At 35.2% G+C, this 18,389-nt stretch overlaps 2 protein-coding genes across 3 annotated transcripts; one reads left to right on the top strand and one right to left on the bottom strand.

Moving 5' to 3' along the window:
* Nucleotides 1–1,710: 1,710 nt before the first annotated feature.
* LOC121731274 lies at nt 1,711–6,091 on the top strand. Of its 2 annotated transcripts, XM_042120638.1 has the most exons (5): nt 1,888–1,905; nt 2,010–2,225; nt 2,298–2,408; nt 2,803–2,988; nt 4,468–6,091. In XM_042120638.1, the coding sequence occupies exons 2-5, from the start codon at nt 2,016–2,018 to the stop codon at nt 5,191–5,193; spliced, it is 1,233 nt and encodes a 410-aa protein (XP_041976572.1). In that variant the 5' UTR covers nt 1,888–1,905; nt 2,010–2,015; the 3' UTR covers nt 5,194–6,091. The 2 variants fall into 2 exon arrangements, with proteins under 2 accessions (XP_041976571.1, XP_041976572.1); XM_042120637.1 differs by having other exon boundaries at nt 1,711–2,225.
* Nucleotides 6,092–8,559: 2,468 nt separating this feature from the next.
* Nucleotides 8,560–17,945, bottom strand: LOC121731010 (odorant receptor 4-like). Its single transcript, XM_042120300.1, has 5 exons — nt 17,261–17,945; nt 13,151–13,247; nt 12,680–12,784; nt 9,110–9,265; nt 8,560–8,636 (listed from the first exon to the last, which is right to left on the bottom strand). Exons 1-5 carry the CDS (start codon nt 17,839–17,841, stop codon nt 8,592–8,594), a joined length of 984 nt encoding a protein of 327 aa, XP_041976234.1. The 5' UTR covers nt 17,842–17,945; the 3' UTR covers nt 8,560–8,591.
* Nucleotides 17,946–18,389: the final 444 nt, after the last annotated feature.

The following is an 18,389-nucleotide window of genomic DNA, read 5'->3' on the forward strand; positions in this document are numbered from 1 at the left end:
AAACAAAATAAATTAAATATTGTTGGGGGGCTCTCATACAACAAACTTGATTTTTCTCATACAAAAAACAATAAAATGTTGAATATCGAACCTTTGCCTGATTTTTTCGTTTATCATCACTTTGGAGAAATTGTTTATAATTAGCAAAACTAGCGTATGGTGCAATAATAAAGGATGTTTTTTTATTTCTCAGGAAAAATAAAACATCCTGTATTATTGCACCATTTGCTAGTATTGCTTATTATAAACAAATTCTCCAAGGTAACGATGTACGGTTAAATCCAGGAAAGGTTAGATTTTTAAGGTTTTATTGTTTTTCCATAAATTTCTTAAAAATATGAAACATTATACTAAAATACAACACTTTCCTCAAGTTTGCCATATACGATTACTTTCCAGAAGTTGTTTCTTACCAGCAACACTATAAATTGATGCAATAATATAGGGTGTTTTTATGTGATTTTTTCTTACCTTCTACCCTCATTAACTTTTTTCTCCCATGGTTCTAAACCATGGATTTTTCGTCATACAATAAAATGTTTAACTTTTCAAGCCCTTTCATTTGGCGTATGTCTCAAAGTGCTACATTAGTTTGGACGATATGCCCCTCCTTCTTTAAAAATTAATTATTAATTATTTATTTTATTTAAATTTTATTTTTAATTATTAAAGTATAAATATAACTAAGTATTTTGTGAACATTTCAGCCTACCTTATGCCATGATAGATATCGAGCAAAAAATTGCAAAAAAAATCAAGCAATGATCAAAAAATGTATGAGAGCCCCCTTAAAATAATTATTTTTTTTTGTTTTTTGTATTTATTGTTATAGCGGCAATAGAAATACATAATCTCTGAAAATTTCAACTCTCTAGCTATTATCGTTCTTGAGTTATAGCCGGAGACAGACAGACGGACAGACAGACGGACAGACAGACGGACAGACAGAAGGACAGACAGACGGACAGACAGACGGACAAACAGACGGACAGACAGATGGACAGACAGACGGTCAGGAAGACGGACAGACATTAAAGTCTCAGTATAGGGTCCCGTTTTTACCCTTTGGGTACGAAACCCTAAAAAACACACTCGGCCAATTTTAGAACCTCATAGCGAGGCAATGATTGGAGATAGATACAAAGTGAAAGGGACAAAGTTGTAGAAAATTTAATTAGCTTTTTTTGTGTAGTACAAGAGAATTTCGTACGAAGCACCGTTTCTGATGAGTAAGCAAAAAACCAAAAAACGGGACCTTCTTTGTCCCTCCCTCCATCGGGCTCACCTCGGAGGGGTCAGGACTTTTTGTATGTTTATCTCCTAACTAGTCTAAACAAGGTACCAAAGTCAAAATTTCTGCTTTCGACTTTTCCAAGCAGAATCATTCGTTTACTAGGGTATAGATATTTTTGACTGCAACAAAAACTAGTGTATTTGTATACACACAGGCTTTACTGTGACAAAATTTCAATCATACGGTCTAGTAACATTCTCCATTGAGTTACAACAAAATATAATAGAAGCAGGCCGATTTCTTGTGTTATTGAAGTATTTACCAACGAATTATATCATAAATTATTTATATCTATAATAAAAATTTAAAACATTTTAATTATATTTATACGTTATTTTAATATAGCAATATTATAATTAAATGTCAATTTTTTTTTAGCTTCTAGCAATTCTGTTGCCATTTTGACATTTCTAAATTCAATCATCAGTTTTTCTATTTTCGTCTAAAATTTCGTGTGAAAATAATTTTGAATTAGAATCACAAGCGCTCCGAGCATATATTTCTCAAAAGAAATACGCGTTTAAGTTATAAATCATGCAATTTCTTTATATTCAGTGAGAAAACCACAAGTAAATGTCTACCGAAGCCGCTTGCCAGAGTTCAATAAACTCGTAAGTCAAAAACGGTTCTAAGGCCTTTTGGAAATGTCAGTTTTAGTTGTGGGTAATAATCGCTAAACGCTGAGCGATATTCTAAGTTTTCCGTAATCAAACAGTGAAATATGGATCCGAATCCCCAAGAACGGACGGCACCCGTGTACGTTCGATCAAGGGCATTTCGTCAGTTCAAGAATCCTCCTCAGCCCCATATGTGTATACAAGACACGATAAAAGATACGTCGGAAAAGCTCTACATCAATGTTTTGGGATGGCAGAAAATAGCTAATCCCAAGCAGTATTCTGATCCGATACCTCTGTATGGAGGTATGCAGGTAAGGTCATTTTTTTAATAGAATGTAAATAAAAAATTGAGTAAACATTATTAATCAGAGCGTTACTTTTAGGTACATCAAGGTTGTGCGCCGAATAGTAACAGGCCCCCTCTTCTGGTCTTCGCTGTGATGGTTAACCCTGACATATTAAAAGAAAATGGAAAGAATGCAACAAATCCATCGGTAAGATTGATTTCAATATTCTATATATCCAAATATTGTGGTTACCATAAAAACAAAATAAAATAGTAGAAGTCATGTTACTGCATTCAAATAAAAATCTGGAGTCATACTTTTTTCTTATTAGTTAGGGTGCGTTTCCACTGACACAGAGCGGACCTTAGCGGTGCCCGAATTGACCAATCGTGCTATTCCAGCGGAATGACAGCAAAGCAGAGCAAAGATTTCGAGCATGGTGATTGGTCAATTCGGCACCACAAAGCTCCGCTCCAATCTACGTCAGTGGAAACGCGGACTTATTGCTCAAAATCTATAATAGATTTTATACAAGACTGTACATAGATTTTTTTTTTCAATATTTAACCCATTTAATGCAATTTATATTTAAAAACTCTAGGATCGTGAGGCGCTTGTCAGTCTGCTGTGTGATTTTGTTGAGGCCATGAACCCTGGTCTAGCTTTGTCCAGAAACCCAGTTATATTAAAGGATCGGGACTTAGCCGGTGAGCTCAAAGATGTGTGGCTCGCTGTTCAAAACAAGAGAGAAAGAGAGAAAGGGTTGAACCAAGATGTCATGTACAAGGTGTGTATTTTAACAATCATTGATATATTTAAATATACCTTTTACTAATAGCTATTAAACATAATTTCCTACTGGAAAAAAGTTTTTTTAAAAGTATTATAAATTGTGTATATTAGTAAGAAGAAAATATTTTTACTAGTAAGAAGTTACTAATAAAAATATTTGAAAATTGATGCTGTATGAATGACACTAAAGGGTGCATTCCTTACGAGATATTATTATAAGTTACTTTTGTTGGAAGTGGGTATCAGTACTTAATTAATTATGTCATAAGAATCCCATCAAAATACTTTGAATTTTTAATTAAACTATGTCATTTCTTTTAGTGATACATGATGTAGGGCAGGTAACACAAAAACTAAATTCTTCACTTTTCTACTATCTAACATTATGGCAATATTTATCTTTATTATAAATTCACAAGTTCTTTGATTTTTATAGTTTGTTTCATGTGTAGTAAACTAATTTGAATGTTTAACACGTTGCGGGTTGGTACTAAGTTGAATAAAACATATGATATGACAGTAAAATTCTTCATACAAAATATTCCTACGGCAATACCCGTAGCGTTATCTAGCAACATCAAAAAACGAATGAAGATTGACAGTACTGCTAGATCCGTAAATAGGCTAAAGCCGTTGAAAAGGCGAAAATTCGAAATCAGCAATTGGTATAATAGTTTTAGACCACCCTTCGTCGTTAGGCAACTGCTCTAGATTAGCTGCGCTGGTTTTTTTTTCGTTCAGAAATTTGTTCCTGGAAATTATCGCCACCTAGTTGATGAATCTGTTCCAACGATTCAGGTAACTGATGTTCTAAGATCCCGAAAAAGACGGTGGACAATAGTCATCGTCTGACCCGTACTCTCCTCCATCATCGTGCTAAGGATCCTCATCACTCTTTTCCGGTGTTGAGACTTGTTCTAGTAGCCGTTTGATGCGATTCTCATCATCCATCTATAACAAAATATAACAATTTGTTTACATGTAATTTATACCTAAAATGGCAATTTTCAAATCATTTTTTCAGACTAACATCAGTACAACTTTATTATTAGTCATTATAATTACTAAAATAATGTAACACTCACCTTTTTGCATTAATTTTGACGCGAATAAAACTTTTGCAAAAACCACAGCGACACAATTTCTTCCGAACGCACGCGGCGCGACACTACTCAACGCATTCCGAATGATTGCACACAATAGTACACGGCCATGACCGTACTGTGCGTACAGACACTGCCTAGATGTTGCTCACACATAAACATTTTCAGTGTATGTTTGTGTGCATTCAAATTCTTCTACGTACAAGAAAAAATTATGTGATATGACGGTAGTCCTATATTTTAAGTACATTCTTTAGAAATTCATCTGCAAATGCATAACCGTCCGTCCCGCAACGTGTTAAAAAAATTATCACATTGAAAATAGAATTTGAAGTTGAACAGTAAAATATCAAAATTAATGTTGTTTTCAGGTTTATGACATTGATGGAATCGGCAACGAAGACATGGTTGAAGATGAAAAATCAACAGGAAAAATTGGTAGGTCATATGACAATTCACCGAGCAAGACACACAACACAGACAAGAAGAATGTTAAATCATCAAAACAGATACTAATGAATGCAGGACAGAAGTCGGAATTTGATTCCGGCATGAACAACTGCCAATTGAATCAAAATCATTTGAACAGAGACAACAGGTGTAACAATGACTTAGATCCCACATACTGTACCCCAGTGTATGGACAGATTGTTTCCAGCAGAGAAAACCACAACCAAATTGACGATATCCAACAAAAGTTCACATCGGAGAAAGAAAGTAAACCGTCTAGCTCATTTAGAAAAGACTGGAACTCCAGTCAAGGCAAAACTACGCAGGGTTGGGATGACTTCTCCAAACAAAACCTGACCACCATTAAGGCTAACGAAAGTGAAACAAAGAGACACAGGAACAAAGACAAAAACAAACACATGACCAATGGGAAAACGCATTTCGATTTCTTCCCGGTCTTCGACAATAAAGAACAAATGGATGCAGAATGTCCCAGCAAAAAATGTACAGACACAAAAAAAGAAGATGAGACAGACGAAAACAATTCTAAAGTAATTATAGACCCAATGCAGAAGCTAGCTCTGCATGCGACTGATAATAAAATTTGTGATAATAAAACAAGTGCTCTCAACACATTTAGCTCATAAATTTATGGCGTTTTACAAATGACTTTTTGTATGGCAGTGTGTTAGCTTAATGTTTGTAATGTTAATATGTAAAGAGTGAACAATATTGGACTAGTCATGGTCACTGACGAACATTTTATTTCAGTTTGAGATGTTTTGATATTAAATTTTAAAGGACCAACATTTTGTGTGATTATATTTTCTGTCACATTCATGGGCATACCCAGGATTTTAGCTAGGGGGCAGCATTCCTGTTTCGAGAAGATGGTCAGTCTGGTATATTGAAACAAAAGATCATGGAATTTGACTTTTATTTGCGCAGAGTAGGTAACACATTTTGAATTCCCACTCCTCGCAAGTGGGAATTCAAAATGTGTTAATAGACGTTTATTTTATCTTCTAGGGGAGGGGCTAGCTGCCCCTACCTGGGTACGCCCATGGTCACATTTATTTTATATTAAATCAAGTTTAACTTCAATCCAAGATTTTTGGTCCTTTTGGTAGGGTTCATTATAACTTCTAAAAGTTTTTTAGTGTGGCAACATTATGTCGAGTTTTGCTTTATTTCAAGTTCACAACTTTAATTTGTGAAGCTAAAATCTATTCAGATTGTATAAAAATATATTATTGCTTTAAATTATTATCCAATAATTACACTTTTTTTAAATGAGATGGTTAAAGAAAATGATCAAACCATATAAGATGAAATAAGCATGTTGAAAAAAACCTTTGTCTAATCATGTTCTTTGATATCTGTTTGAACTTTGAAGTTATAATGGAACCTACACTTGTAGGTGCATCATCACATATTAAAACATGTTGTGGATTATTGAGGTTGTGTATTTCACGATGTTCTATAAGGTGGTGGCCAAACACATAATATTTTATCTGATATGATGTTGAATATAATTTTTTTTATTTATATTTTTGTATATTGCCATATTTCTCATTGTTGCTAAATATATATTTATAATAGCAATGTTTAAAATTTTTATAATTAAAATGCTGATTTAGCCCAAATGTTATTGAATCTTATAGTGACTATGTGTGTGTTGGTTGTTTGTAATGAAATTCTGCTGGTTTTTTAAATATGATCTCTTAGTAATATTGTAAAGTATTTTATGATTTATCCTCGGCTTTTGTGAAGTGACACATTTTATTCCAGTAATTTAAAATAAAGTTTTAAAAACATTTTAACAAGTCACTCGGTAGTATAAAATGATTTATTTGTATCCAAATCCCGGTGGAAAATGACATTTAAATAATAAAAAAACAATTCTGCTGTATGCTTAGAGGTAATAAATAATAAGTGCCTTTAAGGTATTGCTCAATATAATGTTTCGCGTTTAATTTCTAATATGAACATAAGAAATGTGTCAGTTAATGAAAGCCTCCAACATCCAACACTGCCAAATTATCATCACTTTAATCGCATTTTTAACTCATCACTAACATCCAAAAAACTAACAATATTTATCGCTTGACCAGGAAAATAAAAACCATCAAATTCCCTTATTTTTTTACTGTAGCAACACAGCAAACAAAGTGATTTATAAAGTGGTAAATAATCCCATCGATAAATTTTAATTACTACCTTCATTTTCTGCCAATTCTTATTTCCCTGGTCATGATTTATATTTTATTAATTTTCTAGAAATTGTAGATAATGTTTTTAGATTAAATGCAGACATTTTATACTTGGCTGCTATAGCGTTTATATTTATGTAACTGAATTTTAAAGATTTTCATAAATCGTATTGTAAAATCTTTCTTCTGAATTGAACAAAAATAATTAAGATCTTTGACAAAGCAAGCTAAAAGTATAGAAATTACCCAGTTCAAATAGATTTTATACTCTAGAAACGTTCAAGTGGGCTGTGGGCTTATAAATTTTCAACTCAATATAAATTAAAGTGAAATTGCATTTCCAACAAAAATAAATTTTAAAATCTGGTAATTTTACCCACACGGATATTCTTATATCAATTACTTTGAGTATTAGTGCATTTTAATTAAAACAATAAGTAATTGTAATCCTGGCTAGTATTCTGTAACATTCGGTACTCTAGACATTTTTTTTATCTTCAGATTTATACTCAGATATTAAAGTAAGTTTTTATTGTAAGTTTAATTAGTTGGCGTAGTTTTATAACTCATGTTTATTGCATTTATTTTCGTAAATGTTTTTGTTTATATTTTTATAGCGTATTTGATATTGCGATTTCTTTTCGCCGCGAAAATATTAGATTTAGATTTTATTGACAGCTATTATGTTCCTTAGCCTGCGAGCGCTCTAATATAATTTAAAGTAAAGTAGTGCTAACTCTTTAACTAGTCTTAGTTTTGATTAATTAGCATTTATTTCATAGTTGCAGTGCTTCTCGAAATATTATGTGCATTATTCGACGCATGGTCTATAGCCTCCATAAGTATACGTCAGTGTTGCCAATTAATTTAAGCTAAATTATTGTACTTCGAATTTTTAAATTTGTTCGAATTTGAATTGCACTCTAGTTGGATGTGATGTCCTCTTGTTCGAAATTGACGTACTTTTTTAAAAAAGTACGTCAAGAAAAGCCGTATGTATATAAAGGCATGAAATTGGCGGCTTTAAAATTTGTGAGAACGGTGCGCCCGTATTTTTATGGTTCTACTGGCTTATAATAAGGAAATTACATAAGCTTTTTTATATTTTGTAGATACATAGAGGTCAGGCACAATAATAAATTGTTTTCTTAATCTTTATTATTATATTTTACATCTAAGATGTTGATTTAGCCATTATGCCATAAAAACGATTGCACTGTATGTTGGCTTGTGTTCTATACTCAGGAAATGCGCTGAAATAAATGTATTTTATTGCAATATTATTTTAAATGGAGTTGTTAGTTGTCGGTTTATAACTAGGTCGTTGTAACATGTACGTCGTACCTTATAATGATTGTAAAGGAATTTGATATTCGATCTCTTGTTTACAGTATTTAAAAAAATTACACGTCATTTACAAGACTGGTTCGATTGTTTTATTTAAAACTTTTGAAAAAAACCCTTTCAGTGTACAAATAAGTTCCTAGATTTTCTCACTGCTTACGGGCGCGTCCGACCTGGCACTAGCGCCACCTATATTTTTTAGAAAATCAGAACAAAGTGTCATGTACTGCACTAAATATAGTGACCTTAATATTGAGCGACAGGCACAAAAGATGCAAACTGTAATTTATCAATTTTAGACTCTAAAAAAGCCCCTAAAATAGGAGTAGTAATAATTCAGTAGATGGCGACACTGTCTTAAGACTGTCAATATCATTTGATATTTTGAGAAATGTAATTTTTATTTCAACAATTAAAATAACTCATTATTATTTTCACCAATCTTTATTAACCTTATCTGCTTCTACTGCCCAAATTGATGATTCATATTATTTTCGAAGCAGCGTATAGTAGCTGTACGCTCCTTTGAGTATCTGTAAGAAAATATTATGATCTAAATTCTAAGCAGTTTACTATGCAACTCCGCTGCGCAGAAATTTTATTGCGCGGAAACTGCACATTTTTCCACAATAAATCCTACGTAATGATGGATGCGGGAAATATTCATAGGGACCAGCCCACAAATACGGGGATAGAACGGTATACATATTATATTGACCCGCGCGATGACAGGAATACAGTTAGAGCCTGTCCACACGGGCGTTGCGTCGGCCGTCGACGCAGCGCTGCCGTTTGACGCATAGGCCACACGGGCGCTGCGTCATCACAGCGTGATTATTACGAACGTCAGGCGTTTTGCAGACGAAGGGGCGAGGCGGGTATGTCAATTCAATGAACGGTAGGATGCGTTATATATTTTGACTTAACGCGACCAAATTACTTTGGTCCGCCATCTGCCTAGGAATAATTAATTTCTCTGATAGTAGGTACCTATAATGATACGTACCGTGATGAAGGTGGGTATAGTGAGGTTGGTGAACGGTCCGGCGGTGAAGATGTGCATGAGCTTGAGCTGGTCCATTAGCAGGATTATGTACTTCCGCTGCTGTACGCTGCTGCTGTACCACTCGCTCTCGTAGGGCCCTGATGTGACTTCGTCGAACTGGGGGAAAAATCTAGATTCTAGAGTTCTAGACCAGAGCCTCCATAAGCCCTTAATATTATATAAGTTGCCGTTAAGAACATTTAACTACACTGTCTACACTACATCATAGCATAGGTCCCGATTTTCATCCTGCCCTAAGGTCGCAGGCTGTCCTGATGAGAAAGTTGACTTAGGTATAGAATTCGGTCCCAGATACGTTCTAACGATGTTTTTCACGATATTAAAATCATTTTGAAATAGGTACCTAAGGCTGCCTTCACTGTTCACATAGTCGCGAGTAGTGCGGCAACCGCGCGACTGCTATACTTTAAACGAGTCGCGCGACTTGCGACCTAAAGGCCCGTATTCATTTTCATTAGTAATAAGTGCAAGTGATTAGGGCAGGTAATTAGTAATTAGGAGAAATAGGCCCGTATTCACTTTCATTAGTAGTAAGTGCAAGTTATTAGGGCAGGTAATTATTTATTAGGAGAAAGTAAGTGTGTACAGCGACTGACTAGTGCAAGTGATTAGCCGGCTGCGTAGTAACGTGATTAGAACTGTATTCACTTTGATTAGTGATGGTGCAGGTAACTAGTGCGGGTCATTAGTGATTAGGAGAAAGTAAGTGTGGACAGCAACTGATCAGTGCAAGTGATTAGTCGTCTGCGTAGTAACGTGATTAAAAGCGTGTTCTATTTTTTGCAAGTGCAAGTGCGAGTATCCACGTCCCGCGCGCCCTTCCTCCCTTCAATCGCAGCGTGCCTGCCAGCTATGAAATTGAGCTTTATTTTTTTCTCAAAGATCAGGTACACCTTCAGATAAACAAAAAAAAAAAACATTGTTTTATTTCTGAATTTTGAGGCTAGTGTTTTCAGAATGTTGGAATACAGCTTTCCGAAACTGAGGAAGGCCTGGCCGTCACAGGCTCTTGGTCCAGTAAATAAGATGGATCCTTTTTGATTTTTTTGATCAATTTTTCAGAATTCATTCTGGGGACAATGGAAATATCGGGGGCTAATTAATTATAATTATCAATATAGCTAATTTATTTTTCTTTCAATTTAAAGAAAGTTTTTAATTTATCAAAATAAAGAGACGACCTTTGTGGCTCAATTGGTTGAGTGCATGAAGCTAATTACAAAAGTGTGGCAGCTCAAGCCGGGGGTCGCGGGTTCGAATCCCGCCGACGGAACAAAAAGTTTTCAATGTTCTCGGGTCTGGAGAGTGGAGACTGGATGTGTATGAAAATAATATATTAAGTGTATAATATAGTATAATAAAAATCTTAAACAATATAATATGTATATTGTATACCTATCCATACTAATAATATAAATGCGAAAGTGTGTCTGTCTGTCTATATTCTGTCTATCTGTATGTCTGTCTGTTACCACTTCACGCCCAAACCGCTAAACCAATTTGCTCAAATTTAGTATATTTTGAGCCCCGGGAAAGGACATTGGATACTTTTATCCCGGGAAAATGTACGGTACACGCGCGATAAACGATTTTTGGCGCAACGGAGTTGCGGGCGTCATCTTGTCTAGTATAAAAGTATTAAATATTATATTTCCGTTGTCTGGTACCCGTAACAAAAGTCCTTCAGGTACTTAGCACGGGGCCAGACTGACGTTGTGTGAAGCGTCCATAGATATGATATTATTATTATATTGTATTAAAAGTACAAAAGGACACCTTTTCAATTACTTCCATACTAATCTATACTTACTAATATTATAAATGCGAATGTGTGTCTCTCTGTTTGTCTGTTACCTCTTCATGCTCAAACCTCAGAACCGATTTTGCTGAAATTTGGTATGGAGATACTTTGAGTCCCGGGAAAGGACATAGGATATTTTTATATCCCGAAAAATCGCACGGTTTCCGCGTGATAAACTAATTTATGCCGCTACTCCGTTGCGGGCAATTTTTTTTTATGAAATAAGGGGACAAACGAGCAAACGGGTCACCTGATGGAAAGCAAGTTCCGTCGCCCGTGGACACTCGCAGCATCAGAAGAGCTGCAAGTGCGTTGCCAGCCTTTTAATAGGGAAACGGGTAATAGGGGAGGGTAGGGAAGGGAAGAGAATAGGGGAGGGTAGGGAAAGGAATAGGGTAGGGGATTGGGCCTCCGGTAAACTCACTCACTCGGCGAAACACAGCGCAAGCGCTGTTTCACGCCGGCTTTCTGTGAGAACGTGGTATTTATCCGGTCGAGCCGGCACATTCGTGCCGAAGCATGGCTCTCCCACGTATTTTAGGATAAGGACATAAAGTGATGACTGATTATAATATATTTTATGGTGTTGTGTGTATATTGTATTCATATACAACCATGTGAGTTGTGACATTGGTGACCCTGATATGGTAGTGATGATGATGATGATGATGATGATGATGATGATGATGAATGTAATTTGCATAGTAACATATGCTTTCAGTTCTTAAAACAAGGCTTAAACCCCCAAAGTTGTATCTATAAGGAATCCGGAGTTCTCTTAGTATCTTCGGAACCATAGTATACCTTGGTGCAAAATCTTGCGTTTTGGTAGCATGTGCTTAGGATGCTTCTCATAAAACCAAAATCACCATATGTTTCCATATAAATTTTGAGGAGTTCCCTCGATGACTCATGGATCCCATCATCAGATCACCATTTTTGTGAAAATGGGACCAAATTGGAGTGAAACCTAATATAAAAAAACAAAAATTTTGAAAATCGGTTCACAAACGGCGGAGTAGTGGTCGAACATACAAAAATAAAAAAATAAAAAAAATATATCCACAGCCGCATATATAACCTCCTCGTTTTTTGGAAGTCAGTTAAAAATGAAGGACATGTCAAAATGGCAGTTATATTTTTGGAACTCGGACGCTCGTCTTGTTTTGCAAAAAATAGCAAAGTCTTCTATTAGTCCCATATTTCCAAGACCAAGATCTTGCAAATTCAGCTTCCAAAAGAGTTCCCGTTTCAGACAGCACCGCATTTAATACTTCTTTGAGTAGGTACTTCTTGCAATTGCAAGCTCGCTTCTCGATGGTTGACAGCTGCTACTGAATTTACTAAATAAAGCCACTAAATTATCACTAAATAAGAATTGGACACTACTTGCACTACATACCTACACTCCACTGCCTCAATTACTAGTCACTTGCACTTGTACTAATGAAAGTGAATACAGGCCATAATAATGTGAAGGCAGTCTAATTAGTAATTAGTAAGTACCTAAGTATTTATTTGATAGACAATAGTAGTGTCAAGTAGGTATGGATTTAGTTGCTCAGCGCTTTGGGCGGTATTATTATGAAAGCAAGCTATTTGCACTTTTTCTCATAAATTGTGATTTGTTGATGACATTTGCACTGGCGACTCAGTGCAAACTTATGCAGATGGATCGTAATTTGTAAATAAGTAATGTCGTCACTCACTTTAACGCGCACCTCGTTGCTGTGCCAGCAGATCATGAATAACTGAGCAATGCCGAACACCAGGTACTCAGCCATTATCAGCATGTGGGTCGCGCTGGTTGTCATCTGAAAACCACACCAGCATGCTGTCAAGCAACAACGCACAAGTGGATATGAATAATTAAGAAAAAAAAGCTGAAGTTTTGGTGGTAAGGGTAACCACGAAAGAGATCCGATAACCGATTAAAAAATAATTAAGTAATATTCTTGTTTCTTATGTGTCATTGTACTATACTTACTTACTAATTTTCATCCAATAAGTTAGTATCTAATCCACAATGATACATAATTAATTGAATATTATAAATTATTCAGTACATAATATTATGTATTTAAAGCATAAAAATATGGCTTTTTTATCGCTTTTGAAGAAATCATTAAAAGTTTTAAGTTTAAAAAAAGCGGAAGCGGAAATAAAAATATGAAGCTTACAGCCATTTGTATGGCGCTCATACAAATCATCAAAGAGCACATAACCACGTAAATAAACATGACCGGGGACAGCAGGGAGTCAAACAATTTTGTATACCTGAAACAAAACGATATATTAATATTTTTACTCTTACGAATCAACGGACATCGCTAATGGCGTAATCTTCGCTAGGGATGGGACACGGATGTCGATAAAAATAATATTCTTCGTTGAAATTATTAGATACTTTTAGTATGCTAGTACAATTAATAGCTAATCTATCTATAATACTAATAATAATTGTTATAGCATCATTTAAAATTTAAATAGTAAAATAGAGTTTCATGCGTGAGCTGCAGCTTTCGTCTCCTGTGTTACACGGCAAAATATTGTAATTATTTTTTATTTTATAAGTATATATCGAATAATGTAGTCAGGTCGTAGTAAAAAATGAGTTTTTTTGAATATTATTATGGGTACAATTTCAACTTGGTACAAAATCAACCTATTGAGTCTCAGGCAAAAATGGAGCGAGATAAAATATGTTTCATTTATATTATCTTAACAATTATATTGTAATAAATATTGTTGAATAAAGTCACATTTTGGATAATATATTAATATATACTTAATGCTAGAAATATTAATTTAAGATTTCTAACATAGTAGCAAGCTTTCGCAGCAAGGGGAACATAATATAATTATTTCAGTTTAGTAAATTCTGCAAAAAAATATATACTTAAATAATTATTGCCAATTTTATAGAATTATCATAACATTTTTTAAATTATTTATTCAATATATTTTGGCACGTAGATTGTTCACAGAGCTGGACTATTATAGCTCGTAAAATGTAAGATGTCGTGGTAACTAAAACTATAATTGTCAGCAGGGGCGTCTTTTCCTTATGTGCAGGGTGTGCGTTGCACACGGGCGCCGTGGTCCTAGGGGTGCCGAGCGCCGCTCACAACGGAGCCTCATTCGGCGCGTTCTAGAGGGTAAGGCCAAGTTAGCCTCGAAAAAGCTTGGTGTTCTTAACAGCGCGAGACAGTATTTGAGACGGGACCAACGCCTACAACTCTACAAGGCGCAGGTTCGACGTCATATAAAATACTGTTCTCATCTCTGGGCAGGGGCGCTAAAGTACCAAGTACTCCGCCTGGATCGTATCCAACGCAGGGCCGCTCGAATTGTTGATTGCCATAGTGTTTCAAACAGGCCTCTTGAATTACGCTGATATGTAGCTTCATTCTGCATCATCTATCGGTTGTATCACGGGGAGTGCTCTGAGTTCGGAATCATACCTCCTGCAACTTTTCGCCATTGTTCCACACGAAAAATATATCATCCTAATCACCTTGAGGTAGTCTTCCACCGAGCATTTTTCGCGCAACTTTCTGCCACGTACTGTAAAACTCTGGAATGAACTGTCATCAACAGTATTTCCGGACCAATATGACCTGCAAACCTTCAAGAAGAGAGCGTATTCCCTCTTAAAAGGCCGGCAATGCACCAGCAAGTCTTCTGATGTTGCGAGTGACTATGGGCCACGGTATTTGCTTTCCATCAGGTGACCCGTTTGCTCATTTGCTCCCTTGTCTTATACCCATACTAATATGGAGTCCTCACCCTTAAGCGGCCTGACAAACTGTACTTGTACTATGTACCCATTTCATTTTGACTGGCGCTTGCTAGGGGGCGCTAGGGTAATGTTTGCACACGGGCGACACATAGGCTAAAGACGGCCCTGATTGTCAGCATTAATCAAGTATTATTATCCGAAGTCTATTCGTTCGTTCCTCGTGCTTTGAAAATGAATAAAATTATTCATATTATTATCATATAGAAAAGACTGCTGCGCTAGCTGTGTAAAATTATGCTTTTCTTTCAAAAAATTGTAATTTAAAATTATCGATTAACAGGAAAATATTCTATAGTTACGTTGCCACTTCTATCAATGCTTGTTTGTTTAATATCGTCTTCCACCGTGAGTTTTTCGCGTAACTTTCTGCCACGCACTGTAAAACTCTGGAACGAACTGTCACCAGCAGTATTTCCGGACCTATACGACCTGCAAACCTTCAAGAAGAGAGCGTATTCCTTTTTGAAAGGCTGGCAACGCGCCTGCAGCTCTTCTGATGTTGCGAGTGTCCATGGGCGACGGTAGTTGCTTACCATCAGGTGACCTATTTGCTCGTTTGCCCCCTTATTTAATAAAAAAAATCGTAATTAGCTTAAGTACTTATTTTTTGTATTTATACGGAAAAAGGCGTGTACATAAAAAAGTTTACTATCGAGCATACTCATTTAAGCCTAGATAATTTGTGCATTCTTAATAAAATTCCATGAAGGAGAAACCTTAGTAAGAAAATGAAATAGTTAACATGACTTATTTCATTAACTGACTTCCAAAAAGGAGGAGGTTATAAAATGTTCGTCTTTTAATTGACGATTATTATAAGCGTAGTCCAATAAGACTAAGATACAACAATAAATACCTAATTATTATTCTTTTAGTGTGACTATTTTGTTATTAACTTTTACATTCGTACTTTTTCGCTAGGGTTGTTGTATGTTATTTTGTTTGGAGTTTAGAATTTTATAATACTAGCTAAAAGCAGCGCCGTAAACAGGGCGGTGCCACCGGTGCCCAGGCACAGGGCGTAGACTCTGGGGGGGCGCAAGAATGACCTGACCAGGCAGGATTCAGGACCATTATTTTTTCGGTTTGCTCCCGATAAGTTCCCGCTGCATCCCTAGTGCTCGATTCCAACAATAAAATAGGTCTATACATCTGGTTACTTATAATAATATTTAAAAAAAACAAGAACCCAGTTGTAGAAGCTCGCACAGGGCGCAAAAAAGGCTGTTTACGGCACTGGCTAAAAGCCGAGCTTTGTGAGGGCTCGCGTCGTTTTTCTGCGTGGTAGTAATCTTTACGGCAGTTTTTTTCTTATTTTATTTTTTAATAGTAACCAAACCTTGACTGACCGATAAAATAAAATAAATAATAAAAAATGTTTTATTTCCGAGTAAATTTGAATCAATTTTTTTCAGAATGTCTACCTGATGCCTAGGTACCACCGGTTCGGGAATCACCATATGATGATAACACATATAAATAAAAACTACTATGTTAAAGCACAAATTAATAGGCGTGATAGTTTCACCGTAAAGTGAACCAGAAAATTAAAGTGCTCAGGTTGTGGGATATACTCGGGCTCACTTCGCTCGCCCTGATTACTTTTGTCCAGTGAATATTTGCAAAGCATTATGAGTTATAACCGTACAAAGTGTGAGCATGTAACCAACAATAATTAATAAGTTGCTGTTAAAAACCTTAGGTTGGATCAATCAAGATAGCTATTGCTTTTATGCTATATCTCCATTGGTATTTTCGGGCTAATAAATGATTTTGTGATTATTACGATAACTTTTCTCTAGTTAAAAACCTAAACATTAAAGTACGCATGCCTACAGTATTTATAGTACAGTACAAACGTTTCGCTGATAAACTATTCGTATCTGTAATTTTTTTTTACTGGAACATTGCACATCTTTATTACATTAATTATTATATAAAACCAAAAAATCTTGATAAATCTGATAAGCAGTATAAAATTAATGCCGTTTATATAATTATTAGGTTGACGTGGAGTAAAATTGTTTATGGATCACCGACCTCATCAGTTATTTATATATATTTTTTTAAATGACGATTTTAGCCTATTAGTACACATTTATCTATGTTATCCTTAGGAATCCCTGGGGTTTTTTAACACGCAATTAGATTTTTATAATTCATAAAGTTATTATACATAATAATATGATAAAATGTTTACTGTAGATTATTCGCATTTTAAAAGGCATATTAAACAAATAAAGGTAGCATTAATGTTACCTAAATATTGTCCCCTAGATAATTTTCTTGGGGTGAGATTTAATCATCATAATATTTTAGGGCATCGAAATGCTCGACTTAGAAGCCTTTGCTTTAAAAATTGTCATCTTATGCAATGTTAAATCTTTAGAGCTATTTGTTTGATTACTGCTAGATTTATAAAAATCAAGAATACGATATGCATTTCATTTATAATAACAATATAATATTAATAAAAGCTAGCACTTACTTCAATAATAAAATATGAACGCTGTGAAGTTCAGCTATGCTTGCTTTAAAAATACTGTTTTCGTCACCTACAAGTTTTTTACAGCGCTCCTTAAGAATTTCCAATTTTCCCGCGAAGAACACCATAATTACGATTATAGTTGTATCATAAGATACAAGGATTCCAGCTCCGATAGTACACATGAAGGTATGCCATGCTACAGTTATCCAATTACCAGGGAAATTGTATTTATCGAACGGCATCCAGGAGCTGAACACGTGTGGGAAAATCTCAGTACCATTCTTCAGCCCTTCTCTGAACGTAGGAGAGGAGAGAAATACATATGGAGCCGTGGTAGTCCCAATGAGAGTTGCAAAAACAAGCATCCAATAAAAGAAAGTGATGCGCCGACAGTACTTTGTATATCTATCGAGGATTGCATCTTTGATTTCATTTCTCGTGTCCCTTTCATATTTGTCTGCTGAAGTAACATATTCGATTACTTTCATCCAATCCTTGTGCCAGAATAGAAACGTATTGCCTTTGACCACACATACGAAACTCAGCATCAAGATCCTCAGATTTGTGAACACTTCTGCCATGTCGGTACGTTTTAAATATAACTCGGCGCATTGTGTTAGTACAAAAAATAGAACTGTTAAATGTAAAAATCTGCAACCGAAGCTCACAAATACGTTGTCTGGTAAGATAAGCCAAAATTTATCTAGAATCCAAAGATTTGGACCCAGCAAAGGCTTAGCAGGATCCTCTAAAGGCTTAAAAAAATTGTCTAACAATTTCATTTTAACTTGATACCTAGTGGCTTGTATAAAAAATGAGTAAGGTTTTCAGCGTGAGTGTATTTATAACCCCTATGAAACGAAAATTGACAGTTAAAATCAGTGTCATTTCTTTTTGTCACGAACGTTACTTACATATTTAATGGAATAAAATATTGTCAAGTAGGCGCCTATAGTATTAATGTAATGATAGACTTAAGTATTTCTTCAAAAATAAAAGTATTTTTTAGTCCCCTATATTCATTTTCCAATTTTTGTTTCAAATGACACAGCAGCAGCAGTTCTCAATAATAATATAAAAAATTCATTAAGTAAAAAACTCGGTTTATAGTACCATTTATCTTCTAAAA

This window comes from Aricia agestis, chromosome 10 (assembly GCF_905147365.1).
Source record: "Aricia agestis chromosome 10, ilAriAges1.1, whole genome shotgun sequence".
Lineage (NCBI taxonomy): Eukaryota > Metazoa > Arthropoda > Insecta > Lepidoptera > Lycaenidae > Aricia > Aricia agestis.